The sequence below is a fragment of the Dermacentor andersoni genome, chromosome 1 (genome assembly GCF_023375885.2).
Source record: "Dermacentor andersoni chromosome 1, qqDerAnde1_hic_scaffold, whole genome shotgun sequence".
In the NCBI taxonomy this organism is placed as follows: Eukaryota; Metazoa; Arthropoda; class Arachnida; order Ixodida; family Ixodidae; genus Dermacentor; species Dermacentor andersoni.
Window position 1 is genome coordinate 388,668,892 of NC_092814.1, and position 16,372 is coordinate 388,685,263.

Genomic DNA, 16,372 nt, shown 5'->3' on the forward strand with positions numbered 1-16,372 from the left:
AGTGAATCTGTTGAAGGTGCGCAATCTACAACTGAAAATGCCACTTTTTGGCCGGCCTTCAGCATGTTTCAAAGCTAGAACTACAGCTCACAACGAATTGTTGGTATTCACATGCTTTTATCTCAAAGAAAAATTAGTGTGAAAATTGCAGACGTATTGCAGTCAGGTACAAAACTGAAACTGCGTTCATGGCATTAGCAACTGCCTACTATGAGAGCCATTTGCCAGTGTCGTCACAAGATAGTGGCAAAACAAGTTTTAGAGTAGGATGGTGATGATATGCCGGTTTCAGTGTTTGAATAGAAAGCTCATTCGAAAGCTCAGTTTCTTTACGTGCTAAGCTAGCAGCAACGGAGTCGGGTCATGTGTTCCCAGCACTTTATGCATCGCAGGAGGAACTGGTGAAGTGGTTAGTCTAGGCAAGGATCTCGTTTGTGAGTATAGTGTTCAAGAAATGCAGGATATAAAATGTGCTGGACCGCTGTGAGGGTGACATGTTCTTGTTCGTAGACAGCAATGAAAAGCTGTCTGAGATAATGATGGACATTAGCTGTAAATAAATTTACATTCTCTAAAGGTAAACTGCAGGTTTCATCTTATTTCTGACTGCCAGAATTGAAGTAGTGCTGGTTGTTGGGCTAGCTGGTTCATACTCAACAATCGCAGACCATAAAACCTATGGCCACTTAGTGCAAAAAAAAGGAAATAAAAAAGAATGGGGACAAGGGGAGTGCTTCTCCTCTCCCCTTTTTATATCCTCCTCACATTCTCACTCCAACTTTTTATTCTAACTCCTCACATCGTCAAGGCCATGATGTGTGTAAGAGACAATGAACCAACCTTTATTTTAAACGAAGCACTTACATACACAGGGCTGGCACGGAGTTGCCAGCTGCCTGTAACACTGTAGGTGGCTGCACCCTCGGCACCAGGCAGACAAACAACAAACTTGCAAGAGATGAGTGAACTTGTGCCCGCAAAACAACTTAGTAGTAGTAGCTGCAACACTGGCCGTGCAGTCGGCTATTCTTGGATCTGATGACTAGATGCAAGTCTGTCCACTAGAGTCGACTCTCGTTACAACGGACCCTGATAATCCAACAAAAAATATCCGCTTTATCTGAAGTCCATATTATCCGAAACGCCTCACTTCCAAAACTTTCATTGTGATGTCTAACAACTTTATTGCAAAGAGTGAGTGACGAACGTACAAAGTAAAAAAAAAAAAAAACCAATTTTGCCTGAAAGGTGGAACATCAATTGCTACAGCAAATTAAGCAAGATAAGTGTGGCAGCAGCAGCGAACAAATTGACCTTCGTGCTGTCTCTCACTTCAGCACAAACTAAGCTACCGGCACTGGGTGCACTTTGTCCACATCGCAGATCGCTTTAAAGATACGGCACCCACGGTGGGTGAGCACTTTGTCCACATCGCAGATCAGTTTGAAGATACGGCAGCCACGCCGTAAGCAGCCGCCGCCGGAGTAGACTCCCCTCCCCCCTCTCGTGCTGCGTGTTTCCGCCATGCCTTCCTCCCTTCCTCGCGCACACAGTATTGAGCTGCGATCATTGGCTGACCCTCGCAAGTCAGTTGTCAGTCCGTGTCGACACGGTAAAAGTATCTTTATACACCCATTTTTGAAAAATATTGCTGCTATTTTCGTCCGCTGTAGCCGATGGTCTGTTGCAGCATGGTCATTAATGCAATGAAGCGAACTTCATTGCATTAGTGAAATAGGTAGAATAAACTAAGGCTGAAACCTGGTCCCTTATATCCGAAAGTCTGTTGTACATGGGTCTGTTGTAACGAGCGTAGACTGTATTTGTACGAGCATGATCATAAGTTCCTGAGCCATTGATGGCGCTCATGTCAATTTGAGCATGTATAGTCCAACATGGCATGAGTGCACGCACGTCACGTTGGTGAGAACAGTGTCTGTAGTTGGATGCACTACGTAGTGCATCCAACTGGCGGCTGCCGATGTGCACCGACTGCACCGACCCACAATACACTGCACACAGAAAAATGGTGGATGCCTGTGTGAATGGCGCAAGTAGCATAGACAGAGCAAATATGAGTGGTGTGTTGGGTAATGTTGTTCAGCGGCTGCTTGAAGCGATTAGGCAGCATGCCTGTGTTTATGCGTCTTGATTTCCGAGACCAGCAGCGAAAGGCAAATGCATGGGAGCACATCAGCAGTGGCTTAGTCAGAAATTTCGTTCGCGGGAGGCTCACATTGTAGCTCGGCCTCCTCCTTAAGGGGAAGCTTTAGCTCGGGTGCTCCTATCTAAATGCGTGTAGAAGGAGAATTAGTTTTTCTCGGCAACCACTGCTTCAAGTATGACGAAGTTGGTTGCATTAAAAAAAAAAAAACTTTAATTCTAGTGACTGTTTTTTTTTTTTAATTTTCCTTTAGGTTGTCAATTCTTTATTAAAAATTGGCAAAAATCGCCAATTTTCAGTAAACGAAACTATCAAGTTTAAAACTCTAACTCAACAATGAAAAATGATATCACAATTCTGTGAATTGCATATAATAGTACATCTGCAACAGAAAAAATTTATATGTTACACATGAATCTAAAAAAATTTAGTATTACGGAAATACGGCTTTTGCAGAACCCTTGCACACAACATAACCAATTCACGTAAGGTACAAATTGACACACCAAATTTGTCCGCTTTGACTGTTATAGTAGATGGCGTTTACGGAAGTGCGATATGTGTTCTTGATGCAGAGCTATTAGTTTGTAAACGTCATGCTTCCATTATTTTCAACCTTTCGAAATTTTCAAAACATTTTAAACAAAATTCAGGCCCTAAATCGAAATTCCGCTTTCAACTCACACTAGAATTCAACTTTCTCTCTCAAATGCAACAAATTTTATTAGAAGCGCTCCAGAGGTTATCTCAGAAAAGCGTTTCTGTGTTTTACATGCATTTGAAAGGCCGCATCGGAGCTGGGCCCGAGCTAAAGCTTCCGCTTACACAATTTGTCGAGGGATCAAATACATAAATAATAACTGCATTGCAATTGCCAAAGATGCTGCAAACGAACTGTTGAACGCTACGCACTGTCAAAACAAGTAAAATATGTATTTTTTTTCATAAAGGAATATACCCGTATGTGCAAAAAGTTGTGCCCAAGATAACTGATATCAATGCTTCCATGTTTTTGTCTATTTAATAAGTAAAGAAAATATCACACGAACTTTAGAACTATATCAGTTCAAAACCAGCTAAACAGTGCATGCCGTTGATATGAAAAATGTAAAGGCCATGAAATGAACAAGTTGAGAACAAATATGGTAATGAAACTTTGTCATTGAAGAACCTTGTTTACATTCCTTTACACATGCAACGGGCAGTGAAAAAGCTCAATGACGTTGTCATTTGTTCCAATGTATTACGCAGGAGCAGCTTTCACAAGTCGTGTATCGTGAGTAATTGCACCGAAATTATAGTCGCAACAGAGAGCACGTATAGGAAGCAGAAGTTCTGCTTAATATACGAGGGTGAGTCAAATGAAAGTGAGCCAATGCGAATATATGACAAACGGTGTACTTTATTTAAAAGTAGTCTCCATGAGCATTTGGACATTTGTCCCATTGACTAACAAGTCGCGTGATCCCCCTCTCATAAAGTTCCTTGGGTTGCTGCTTCAAAAAGTCTGCAACACGAAGTCATTGTCTGACACGAATCTGGTTCCCTTGAGCTGTTTCTTCATGTGCCCCAAAATGTTGAAGTCGCAAGACGACAGGTCTGAGGTGTATGGTGGATGTTGCCACGTTTCCAACTTAAACTTTGCCAGTTTTGTATTAACCACATAAGCGACACGGGGACAGGCATTGTCGTGGAACAAGATGACCCTGTTCGTCAATTTTCCACGTCGTTTGTTATGATTGTGACACGCAGCCGATCCGACGTTTCACAATATCGGAAACAATTGATACTCTCTCAAGATTTAGCAAATTCTATCAGTAATGGTCCCTGATGATCGAAAAAAATAAAAAGTCGACACCTTTCCGGCGGAAATGACGGCCATTTCTTTATTGGGGGGGCGGAGGGGGGGTCGAATTCGAATGTTTCCACTGTAAGCTTTGCCGTCCTGTTTCAGGCTCGAAGAAGTGGCACCATGGTTCGCCTCCGATCACAATTGCAGACAAGAAATCGTCATCCTCATTCTCATACCGGATCAGATGAGTCAAGGCATACAAACTGGGATACATAGCGCAAGAATGACACAGGGATTTGTCTTGCGCTATGTATCCAGTTTGTATGTATCCCACCAACATGGCCAAACTTCTTCCCTGCTAGAGTCAAGGCAGCGCCGAACTTCTCAGTCTTCTGGCGGTGATTCAAAATCTTGGGCATCCATTACGCACACGAGAGTCGATAACCGAGATGTTCATAAATTATGGCGTGAACCGAACCATGACTGATGTTCACACGCTCTGCCAATTCATCGATGCTTATCCTCCGTTCTTGTCTCATCAGCTATCAGCTCTTCAGCCTTTGCAGTTTTGTTGGGGGTGATTGCACAGTGGCTTTGGCCCGGTCTTGGATCGTCTTTGCAACTTTCACGTCCTTCTTTGAACCATTTGCTCCAACGCTTCACAGTGGCCAATGAAATTAAATGTTCAACATATATGGCAGCCATACGGTGACTAATTTATTTTCTGGCAAACACCTTCAGCTGTCAAAAACCTCACGACACCACGCTACTCAACTTCTGGAGCGTGCATTACGTCACGCAATAGTGTTCAACCCAGTGTATGAGAGCATTAAAGAACATTTATCCTTACACCTGCGTGTCACTTTTGTAAATGAGAGATGCCTGTGTGCTACCCTCATGCCTCGCAGATAATGAACCAAACCATTATTACGCGGGATGGGTAGGCTCACCTTCATTTGACTCACCCTCGTACATTAAAAATGCGAAGATACAACAGAACATACAAATGCGAAGATACAGCTTGATAAAGGGCAAAAATGCGCCACTGGAAACAAAATTCACTGCACGTATACACAAAAACTCGCAACAAGATATTTAAATATACGTGTAAGTCTCCTATAAATCTACGTATCTAAGAAAAAGTCACTGTATATAACGCGTTGAACAAGGCAAATAAACATGTTGCGCAATCACAGATTCACAGAATCCTAGATCCCGCCCCTATTCCATCCGTTCCCCCTGTTGAATCGCGTGTGACGGAAGGCGGCGCGCTTCTTCTCCGCTTTTCTCCTTTGCGCACACAAGACTGAGCCACCATCGTCGACTCAACTGTGCCCCCCCCCCCCACACACTTTCACTCGCACATACAGCATGCGGCGCGCGGTCACAATGTTATCGCCCTTGGACTTTATACAGAAGATGAGGGCGACAACAGGAGTGTGCCTGGAGTGTCCATCTAATTGCTATCACACTAATATAATAAGAGTGTCCAGCAACTGAAGTGTCCCGTGGCCTATTACTTTCCGCAAAAGAAGTAACAAAATCGAACTTTCCCTATGTGGCAATTCGCTGCGCCGCAACAATGTCTTTTTTTTTTCCTTTTGTGGGGTGGGGGGCACCGAAATAAATAAAACGCAAGGGAAAGTATCTTGGCCACAATCGAATGCCTACTTTGGGCTCGTAATGTGGATACCGAAGGAGGAATGAGGAGGAATGAACGTTTATTGTGAGAAACAGCGAGAAAGTGTTCTTTCTTCGCCCTAGGTGGGCGGCTCTCTTAGTCCAGAAAGCCGCTGGCTAATGCCGCAGCCTGGGCTTGGTGCACCAGACTTTGCTGATCTTCCAGGTTCTGTGCCTTTAACATTGCCTCCCACGTTTCTGCGGTCGCTTGTAGTGGTTCTGAGGCATCATCTTGACTGTTTTTCTCGTGGTGTGGGCGCACGAACACCATGTGTTGGAGGGTGTCTGATACATCACAATATTGGCATAGGCATGAGAATTTGGTGGGGTGCATCTGGTGCATGATAATTCCATGGACATATCGAAGAAAACGTGAGACGCTTGGTCCACCGAAAACCTTACGCATACTGCTTGTAATCCTGCACCGGCGATACAAGACTTTCCGGAGAGGTTGCGCTCCAGCGAACGCGGTGCAATCCATTGAGTCCCCACAGTGATGGCAGCGAGCGACCATTGGTTCTTTTTCTCGTCTGCTAGCCACAAAGCGTCCAAAACTGCCAGACGAAAATCCACTCGGCCAGAGAAAACCGAACGCGCACCAAAGACTATGCACCGCGCGGTGGTTGAGGCAACACGAGAAAAACGCATGCACTCTGGTTGGCTCTGGCAGCCCGTGGGTAGGGTAGCGAGAACAATAAAATTGAAGAGGCTCAATGTGCCCTCGCGAATAAAAGTCAAAGTAGAAAAAATAAATAAGATCATAGTTACCTTTGCTGGCTTTAGTGTCTTGACATGAATGCTTTGGCGTAGGTTAAAAAAAAATGTTGATATTTTTTTCTGTGACATGACGGCACAAATGAACCACAAAAACGCTCCGTCTCATCGGACCTCGCTGCGTGCTTTGGCAGCTTGTCTGATAGTGTTTTGATTTGGCTTGTCTCGTTGTATGTTCCAATGTACAACTTTAGAAAAATCAATGCATCTTTGGTGTCAAGTGTTTATAACAACATTAAACCCCCAAAGTTCCACAATTGAAAATCTAAAGCACAACTTTGGAAATGCCAATGCACCTTTCACATCAAAAGTTTATGACAACTTTATACCTATAAAGCTTCGGAATTGACATCCGTGCGCTCCGTAGGTTCCGCGGACTCTCCGAGTTGCCGCGGCGACCCCGTTCGCCATCAAAACGTCCTTGAAACTTTGTGCTCTGATGGGGCTGCTTGCGTTATGTGACTCCCGGTGCAGGGGCGTTGCCGCGAAATCCAGCCCGAGTTCGCAATGTTCGCGGTGAAAGGTTTTTTCGAGTGCGAAAAAGACATTTTAGACAAAATCCAGAATTATTTCTGGCGCTGGGGGTTGCTTTGGTCAGCGGTGTATGGACAGCACGAAAAAATTTCGGGGGGGGGGGGGGGGGGGGGGGCTGAAACCCATAACGGACGGAGCACGGCGGACGGAGCACGCAGCGCGATGTATGCGTGAATGTTTGAGCTTACAATCAGCCTCGGAGATCAATTCTGCATTTCTGAATGTTCCATTGTTCCATTCACTAATGTGACCTTATTGCAGTATTATCCTTTAGTTCTAAGCTGCGGTTTAGGAGCAATGAAACATATGCGACAATCGTAACAGCGTGGGTACCGTTCTGCTACGATAGGCGCTGTGCTGTTATACTTTGACAAGCGTTCAAACTGTTAGCTGCAGATTACATTGCGTTACTACTTGATTCGGTGGATGAGGTTTCCCTCCATGAATAAAATAGTTTTGGCTAGTAAAAACGGTATACCCTACAGTGTGAACTATACTTGTCCAGCAAAGCGACCATTTACAAACTGTGCGAGCGTCCTAAGTAGTGGTAGGGTCTGGATTACAGATATCTTTGTTCTATATAGCGCATGGTCCAAGCATGTGGCATCAACGTTTATAGATCTATAAACCTTGTGCGGCGTGACTATGTGAGCTCGTATAGCGGTGTTAGCCCGTTTTCTCCTTTTTTCAAGAAAGAGGATGATATCCAATTTTTTTTTTCGGTTGTCGTCGTTCCATTCTCTACTAAGCACTCTCACGTATTATGGAAATTTTGTACTCAAATATAGCCATCGCATTCTTTTTATGCAATCCCTCTCATATATTATGTCTTTACAGGACAAAGAGGCAATGCCGAATCACGTAGTTCATATATGTATCATGCTGGTTCACCAGCTGCAGTGATCGCTGTGTTGAGCAGCGCCATCGGCCTCATGCAGGTAGGCTAGCGTAGACATCTAGTGATTTCAGGCCTACTAGATTTGAAATGCATGAGAACGATGCCGGTGTATAACAAATATTTGATAGCGGCTGCCGCTTAGATGTTTCGTAGTTGCCTTAGGTTGGCTGTACACGAGCATGCGCTCTTATGTTTCATGTTTTTAGTCCCTATGCCAAGCGATCAGATAGTGAGCATATTTATAATTTCATGCTGGTAATACAGAGACACCGGTTTCCTTCGTTGAATTAAAACCGAATATAGACAAAAAGGTTCACAACACATACACACACCCCGGCTGATAATGCATGTCACATGTTTGTGCCCTCAAGAGATATTTCCGCGTACTATGCATCAGTAAAATGCATAGAAAGGCTCCTCTGACGATCTTATATGAACAAACATTGCGTAAATTTCAGAGTATGATCTGAAACATCTAGAAATCTTTCCGCAGCAAGTGACAGCAATACTTCCAAGCAGCGCCGCGCTGGATCGCCCAAGTCAGAAAGGAGGAAAGGCTCGCTGCCCGCCCTTTCCTCCTCGCCCGATAAAGAGGTCTATAGAGGGGACGGCATTTCGGTGGACGCAGCAGAAGCAGCATAGTGTTACTGGCTGCAAGCAATGCTCACCCGTGCGCCGGGAACGTCGCACTATGTTGTAACGTTGGCACCATAATCTTATACGGTTGGGAGGGTGTCAGGCTGGAGTGCAGTGATAACAGTAGTAACTTGATGAAAGCATCACCGGAAAAAGGTGAAACAGCAGTTTTGGTTTAACATACACTGAATGGGTTACAGATAATCTACAAACAAGGGTGCCAAAGTCAGTCTATAGCTCTTGGTACTGATAAAATGTAGAGACATGTGAGAACAGCAGTAAGGTAGGAAAGACATAAGTAAAAATAAATTTAAAAAAAAGAGAGTAGACACAATGGTGTGATATACATCATGAGGAAAACTCAAATTAAATACGATGACAACATACAATGCTAGAGTTACGTAATAAAATACTAACAATACATACAAATGACACAACATAGTGTGGCAAAGTTATATGTAAATGTCAGTTGCCTATTTTATCCATGCTAACCTCTTCCTGTCTGCTACACCTACAATTATCATTCTATAGCTTGTTGCACAGTTGTAGTTTCTTCTCAAGTTCCTTTGTTATCCTCCAAGTATTGGTCCCCTATTACTATGTGTTTCATGAATAGCAGACAACTCTCGCATTAGGGTTATAAAACAGTCTTCTCTCACTTCCTTGCATTCACGACCCATCATATATGAAAAAAAGATAGAGGTTTACATGGTGTACCATAAGTCATAATTATTACCTGGAAGGCACCATAATTTTAACTTATTTACTGCCAAACAAGCGGAGTGACACGTTTGTGCAACCAGCAGCCACAGCCAATCACTTGCACTCAAAACAGGAACATAGTATCTGCATGCCACACACTGGCAACACAGATGTGCGCAAATCATATGTGATCTGACGTAACCTTGCATGCAAGAGTTGTAATACATGAAGTAGTTATTCCGTACAAGCAACTGCACTGCAAAATGCTTGGATTGAGACCACCGCACTACTTGTGTAGCTTATTAAGCAAGAATGCTCCTCTGATTCCTTTTCAAGAGACAAATCCACGCGTGCTATCCATCCCAGTTTTATTTTTCTCTGAAGATTTCTTTGTTGAGGAACCAGCTTCCCTGTTTTGCCTGGACACATGTATTGTCACTCTGTTGTGCTGGTGAGAAAAGAGTGAACAGAGAATCACTCTTTTTTTTAAGGGGGGGGGGGGGGGGGGGGGAAGGGTGCACACAGGAAAGTCGTTTCATGCGTACGCGCCCGATTGCTCAATGCGTACTTGTATCTGGTCTCAGCCGGACAGCTCATTTCGTACTATCGTCTGCTCGCGTCAGCTCTCGCTCGCACTTGTTTGGTTTGCTTGCTTTGGTCTCGTTTGTACTTGTTTCAATGTCATGGTTTGTGATTGCTTTGTAATTCAATTGCATGCGCGGCGCGAATTCTGTAGTTGTGTTGTACTTTCTGAAAGCCAAGCGGCACCAGTGATTACACTGGAACTTTCGCCGAGTCATGTATAAAAGCCGAGTTGCTTGACCCGCAGGTCGGATTTTCGATTAATTGACAACTCTGCTACATGTCTCTCTCAAATTCTTTGCCTCAATATATCGTGAAATGAAAATCCGTATAAAGCTGTGCTCAAATTTTGCATTAAGCAGTATCTTAATCGTCGGTTAATATTGTTTTACTCTCAGTACTTACAATAGCAAATTATTACTTCCATTCGTGTTCCTTGAAGTTTCACATAAGAGTGTCTGGTGCAGTGCGAAGCGGGATAATGGACAGAAAAACAAGGAAAAGTGCTTTTTTTGTGTCACCTGTCCCGCTTTGCACTCCACCACGCAGCCTAATGGAAAATCAACTAGCCCTAACCATCACCCTTTTAATTCACATAAGAATTCTAAAAAACTGTGTGAACAATTATTACTTGCTTTACAACCATTCAAAACACAAGTGATCATGGATAATATTATGTATCGAAGTATACATTGTGGCTTTTATGTCTTGAAATAACATGTTAGAACATAAAATCACCGAAAATGAGCACATTTCTAGCGGTAACGAAAGAGGTAATTTAGTGGTGTTCAAGTACATTTTGAAATATCTGAATTTAACTGAATACAAACATTCGAGTAAAATGACCTGTGAACATCAAGCCCAATATAGAATATTTCATGATTGCTCAACTAAGTGAAATGTAAAGTTTGTGGAGAGTCAGTTTATTAAAAAGAAAAGATAATTTACATTATTTGAAACATGCATGTAACAGTGTTCACAACTGGACATTCGGACAACTGTGGAGTTATTAAAGGAGAAGTGACTGGTTTCATTTACGTGGTCCACCATGACAATGGCAGTAATAAAACATATAAATGGCACATCACCAGATGCACCTGAAGTGTTGTGCTTATTGAAGGAAATACTCGTGGTGCTACAACATCACACATTGTTTTAACCCTTTACGGGCTCTTGGTAACCTCAGCAGATAAGGAGCGACTACCACTTTTTGCCTTATGATGAGCTGATCTTATCATTAGTACTTCACCACTTTCCGAGCAGCTGGTAATGAAAAGAGACTGTGAAAGGGTGTTTTTTCTATCAGAACATTGATGGCAGTAGCTGTTCTATTGTCTGTGCTTTTATATTATATTATGATATCATCAAGCGATGCTCAAGAGACGAGCCGCCGCGAGAACGACGGAGAAGTTGGTCGGTGCCCTTGGCACGAGCGAGTGTCAGCCTGGCTGCCTGGCTGCAGTGTAAATAGCGTGTAAATAGCATCTTTCGTCTGTGTCTTTCCACACGTAACATCTCTGGTGGAGGTCAGCGATCCCCGTCCTCACCACGGAACTCCGAAGTGGTCGGCACACCGAGCTTGTCACCATGCCTCCCGGTGACGAGCCCGCTTCTGCAACGGCTTCGGCTTGTCCGACTGCTCCAATAGTCATGGTTGCCCCACATCGTGACCCAGGTGTGTTCTCTGGCCTGGAGGGACAGGATGTCGACGACTGGATCAAGCTCTATGAACACACCAGTGCTAATAACAGGTGGGACCCAACGATTATGCTCGCCAATGTCATCTTTTATCTCGGCGGCACCCCACGCGTGTGCCACCAAACACATGATGACGAAATAACCAGTTGGGACAGTTTTAAAGAAAAGCTACGGGAACTGTTTGGCGACCCCATTGGCCGCAAGGCTGCCGCAAGAAAGGCTCTTGCGTCTCGTGTTCAGTCACCTACAGAGCCATACATTTCCTACATCCTCGATGTCTTGGCTCTATGCCGTAAAGCTGACAATATGTCCGAAGCAGATAAAGTGGCACATGTGCTAAAAGGCATTGCCGACGCCGCTTTCAATTTGTTTGTTTTCGGCAACGTCTCGACTATCGACGCCATTATACAAGAATGCCGTCGCCTTGAAAAGGCTAAGAGCCGCCATATCTCACACCAAATTGCGCGGCTACCCAACACTGCTGCTACGTCGACATGTAAGGGTCGACCGCGTCAGACCACCACCTGTGACGACGTCATCCGCATTGTTCGCCACGAACTCGAGGCCGCCTGTTCGCCAGCCTTCTCCACGATGCCTCCCGATCCGCCAGCAACCACCATTGCGATGATTCAGGCCGTCGTCAGACAGGAATTTAAAAACATGGGTCTGAACACCGTGTGTTCAATGTCTCAACCCAGTGTTCCCCAGTTCTCTAGCGGCCCTCCTCGTCCTCGGCAGTCCTTTTCCGCCACATCTCGCCGCAACCCGTTCGATTGGCGTACCCCTGATGACCGGCCGATCTGCTTCCCTGCTGTCGCATCGGCCACGTTGCTCGTCAGTGCCGCAACCAATGGCCACCACCTCCTCGGACATACACCGCCGCTTATTCCCGCACCTTTGGACCTTCCGTTCCCTATACCACCCGCCATGAATCCACTGCCGCTGATGCTCCTGCTCCGAACCTTCGGTACAGCAGCTCGCCCTCACCTCGACGCCATCAGTCTCGTTCGCCCCAACCCCGTCGCTTCTCTTCACCGCCTATCTCCTCCCGGACCCAGCCGGAAAACTAGGCACTGCAGCTTCTGGAGGTGAAGCTGCGTTGTCGACCCTGCCCTCAAATCCTCTGCTCACGTTACCTACTAACCGAAACCTTCTTGACGTTGTCGTTGACGGCCATCCTGTCACGGCACTCATCGATACAGGAGCACACCTTTCTATTATGAGTGCTGCCTTCCGACGACGACTGAACAAGCTCCTCACCCCAGTGTCAACACGCGTCGTCCGCATTACGGATGGTGGTACTGTGCCTATCATCGGCATGTGTACGGCACGTGTCAGCATCGCCGGCCGCCACACTCCTGTCCTCTTAACCATAATTGCTCATTGCCCCCACGACCTCATTCTCGGCCTCGATTTTCTCTACGCCCATTCTGCTCTTATTGACTGCTCTTCCAGTACCCTTCGCCTTGAGTTGCCGGTGCTCGCAGAACCTTCTGACGCACCCCACTGCCGCTTATGCTCCACCGGCTTTCTTTGCCTGCCGCCAAAGTCCATAGTCCATAGCCTACATTGAACTGTTGTCTTTCCCACCTCGTCACTCCTCTGCCCGGCATCCCAATACAGTATGACATCACCGTGCCTCACAGTATACTTACTATTACTGCGAATCACACTCGCATGCCTGCCTGTCACTTTGGATTGGCAAAGCAAATTCTACTGCAAGGTATTTGCCTTGCCACCATTGATTGTCTCGGCGACGAATACGTGGCAGCGTTATCGACCGATGGTTCTCACGAGCTTAGCATGCCCCCTCGCCCCCGCCTCGGGCGTCGATCTCAACATAAAGAAAATGGTTGCGACGGACCTGTCCTCTACGCAGGCTGAAGACCTTTGCGAAGTATTATCGTCCTACCGTGATATTTTCGACTTCGACGACTGCCCTTTAGGCCAGACGCTCGCGGTCAAGCATCGGATTCTTACTGGCGATGCTGCGCCTATTCATCGACGACCGTATCGAGTTTCTGCGTCGGAACGCCGAGTAATTCAAGATGAAGTGAACAAATGCTCAATAAAACATCATTGAGCCTTCATCGAGTCCCTGGGTGTCACCTGTGGTGTTGGTTAAGAAGAAGGATGGCACGTGGCACTTCTGTGTAGATTACCGTCATCTGAACAGCATTACAAAGAAGGACATCTACCCGCTCCCACGTATAGACGACGCCCTTGACTGCCTGCATGGTTCCAGCTATTTCTCGTCTATTGATCTTCGTTCGGGATATTGGCAGATTGCTGTTGACGATATGGACAGAGAAAAAACTGCGTTCATCACACCTGCTGGCCTATACCAATTTAAAGTAATGCCGTTTGGATTATGCAATGCCCCTGCCACCTTTGAGCGTATGATGGACTTCTTGCTCCAAGGTTTCAAATGGTTCACATGCCTCTGCTACCTCGACGACGTCATCGTCTTCTCGCCAACGTTCGACACTCGAGCGTCTCACAACTATACTTGATGTATTTCAAAAGGCGAAGCTGCAACTTAACTCGTCCAAATGTCGTTTTGGCCACCGACAAATTACTCTTCTGGGCCATCTTGTTGACGCTTCCGGAGTACAGCCTGATCCCGACAAAACTCGTGCTGTCCGAGAGTTTCCGGTTCCGAAGACAGCCGCAGACATTCGAAGTTTTGTAGGGCTGTGCTCGTACTTTCGTCGTTTTGTTCCAGATTTTGCGATAATTGCTTGGCCCCTAACTAATCTTTTGAACAAAGGCGTACAATTCTCGTGGGGTACTGCAGAAGCCGCCGCCTTCTCTCGTCTCGTCACTCTTCTAACCTCACCACCCATTCTCGCCCACTTTGACCCGGTGGCCCCTACAGAATTACGTACAGATGCCAGCGGTCATGGCGTAGGTGCCGTCTTAGCCCAGCGTCAGCGTGCCAAGGATCGCGTTATTGCTTATGCGAGCCGCCTCCTAGCACCGTCGGAGCGCAACTATTCCATTACGGAACGAGAGTGCCTTGCTGTTGTCTGGGCGGTTGCAAAGTTCCGTCCTTACCTTTACGGTCGCCCTTTTTCCGTAGTCACTGACCATCATGCTCTCTGCTGGCTCTCATTGCTAAAAGATCCTACAGGCTGGCTTGGTCGATGGGCTTTGAGGCTGCAGGAATTTTCATATACCGTGATGTACAAGTCTGGCCGCCTGCACCAAGACGCTGACAGTTTGTTGCGTTACCTTGTTGACGACTCTGACTCCTCCAATATTTCCAGTGCTTCTTGCGTATTCTCTGTATCCCAGCTGCTTCATTTCGCCAACGAGCAACGCCGTGATGCCTACATCAGACCACTCATCGACCGTTTTCAACACTCTCCAGCCGATGCTGCTCTACGTCTCTTCGTCCTCCGCGACGGTACTCTGTCGTAACCTTCATCCGGACGGCTCTGAGTTCCTGCTTGTAATACCTAAACACCTCCGCTCCACCATTCTAGAAGAGCTTCACGACGCACCAATGGCAGGACACCTCGGCGTATCTCGAACCTATGACCGTGTACGTCGGCGTTCTTTCTGGCCGGGCCTTGCCCGTTCCGTACGACGTTACGTCGCCACTTGTGAACTTTGCCAACGACGCAAGAAGCCTTCCCAGCTCCCCGCTGGTTACCTGCAGCCGCTCGAAATCCCTGCCGAGCCCTTCCATCGTGTCGGCTTGGACCTTCTCGGCCCATTTCCAGAATCCACATCAGGAAACAAGTGGGTTGCAGTCACGGCGGACTACGCGACCCACTATGCCATAACCCGTGCTCTTCCGACCAGTTGCGCAACTGATGTTGCGGACTTCCTCCTACATGATATCATTTTGAGGCATGGTGCTCTGCGTCAATTGCTTACAGACCGCGGCTGCACCTTTTTGGCCAAAGTCATTGACGACATGTGTGCCTGCTCAATACAGCATAAATTTACCACCTCCTACCACCCCCAAACGAACGGCCTCACTGAGCGTTTAAACCGCACCCTTACAGACATGCTATCCAAATACATTTCAGACGACCACCGTGAGTGGGACCTGGCTCTACCTTACATTACCTTTGCATACAATTCTTCCCATTTTGAAACTGCTGGCTTTTCCCCACTCACTCACACTCACACGAGTGTGATCAAGATATTTCACACTTGATGGCAGCTAGGGATCCCGACACGAGTGCAGATAGCCATCACTTACATTGGTCTTTCTTCCTCAAGACTGCAATAAGTGTGTGTTATTCCTTGTAGTATTTGAACAGCAAAGAAAGCTTTACATTTCAAAAATAGTGAATTCAGGTTTTATTTATACTTGTCACCATTCAATCAAGAACAGTTGCTACTGCTCTAACAGATTCCACCTCCATGAACACGGGCTGTAGCTGGGCTCTGGCAAACATTGTGTGTTCTGTCACCGGGTGGGTGATTCCAAACCTTGTGGTGTGCAGGAGAGTGTGCGGCTTCTGGGCGAGGCGCTTCCAAGCAAGTTCCACCTCTCCCTCATCGAGCTGGTGCCCTACTTCAACGACAGCTTTGGCAACATAACTCGAATCGACTATGGCACAGGTAGGAGTGGCTTCACTGTGGCATGAAGAAATTCAAACAAGTGGCGCATAGGTCACAAGTGGCATCACTTTGAACTGACACTGTGTATCGGTGGCTGTGGCGTTGAGCATGAAGTTGCAGGTTTGACTCCCGGCCACGGCAGCCACAATTCGCTGTAGCAAAATGCAAAGACACTTCTGTACCGTGCTTTGTGGGCACAGATGAAAGATCCACAGTTGGTCAAAATTAACCCAGAGAGTGGTGTGCCTCATAACCCTGTGTGAAATTTCAGGATGTTAAACCCCCTCAATTTAATTCAGTTTGCTGTATCTCTTTGGCTGCTGTATGTCTT

The 16,372-nt window shown here is 46.2% G+C and overlaps 1 protein-coding gene across 2 annotated transcripts in view; it reads left to right on the forward strand.

Annotated features, from left to right (window-relative positions):
- Positions 1 to 16,372, forward strand: part of LOC126518747 (serine/threonine-protein phosphatase 2A activator-like) — a 185,239-nt gene that overhangs the window by 64,311 nt on the left and 104,556 nt on the right. For both annotated transcript variants that reach the window (XM_055064852.2, XM_050168520.3), the window contains exon 5: positions 15,924 to 16,041. In XM_055064852.2, coding sequence (XP_054920827.1) covers positions 15,924 to 16,041 — 118 coding nt within the window. The remainder of the gene's footprint in view (positions 1 to 15,923; positions 16,042 to 16,372) is intronic.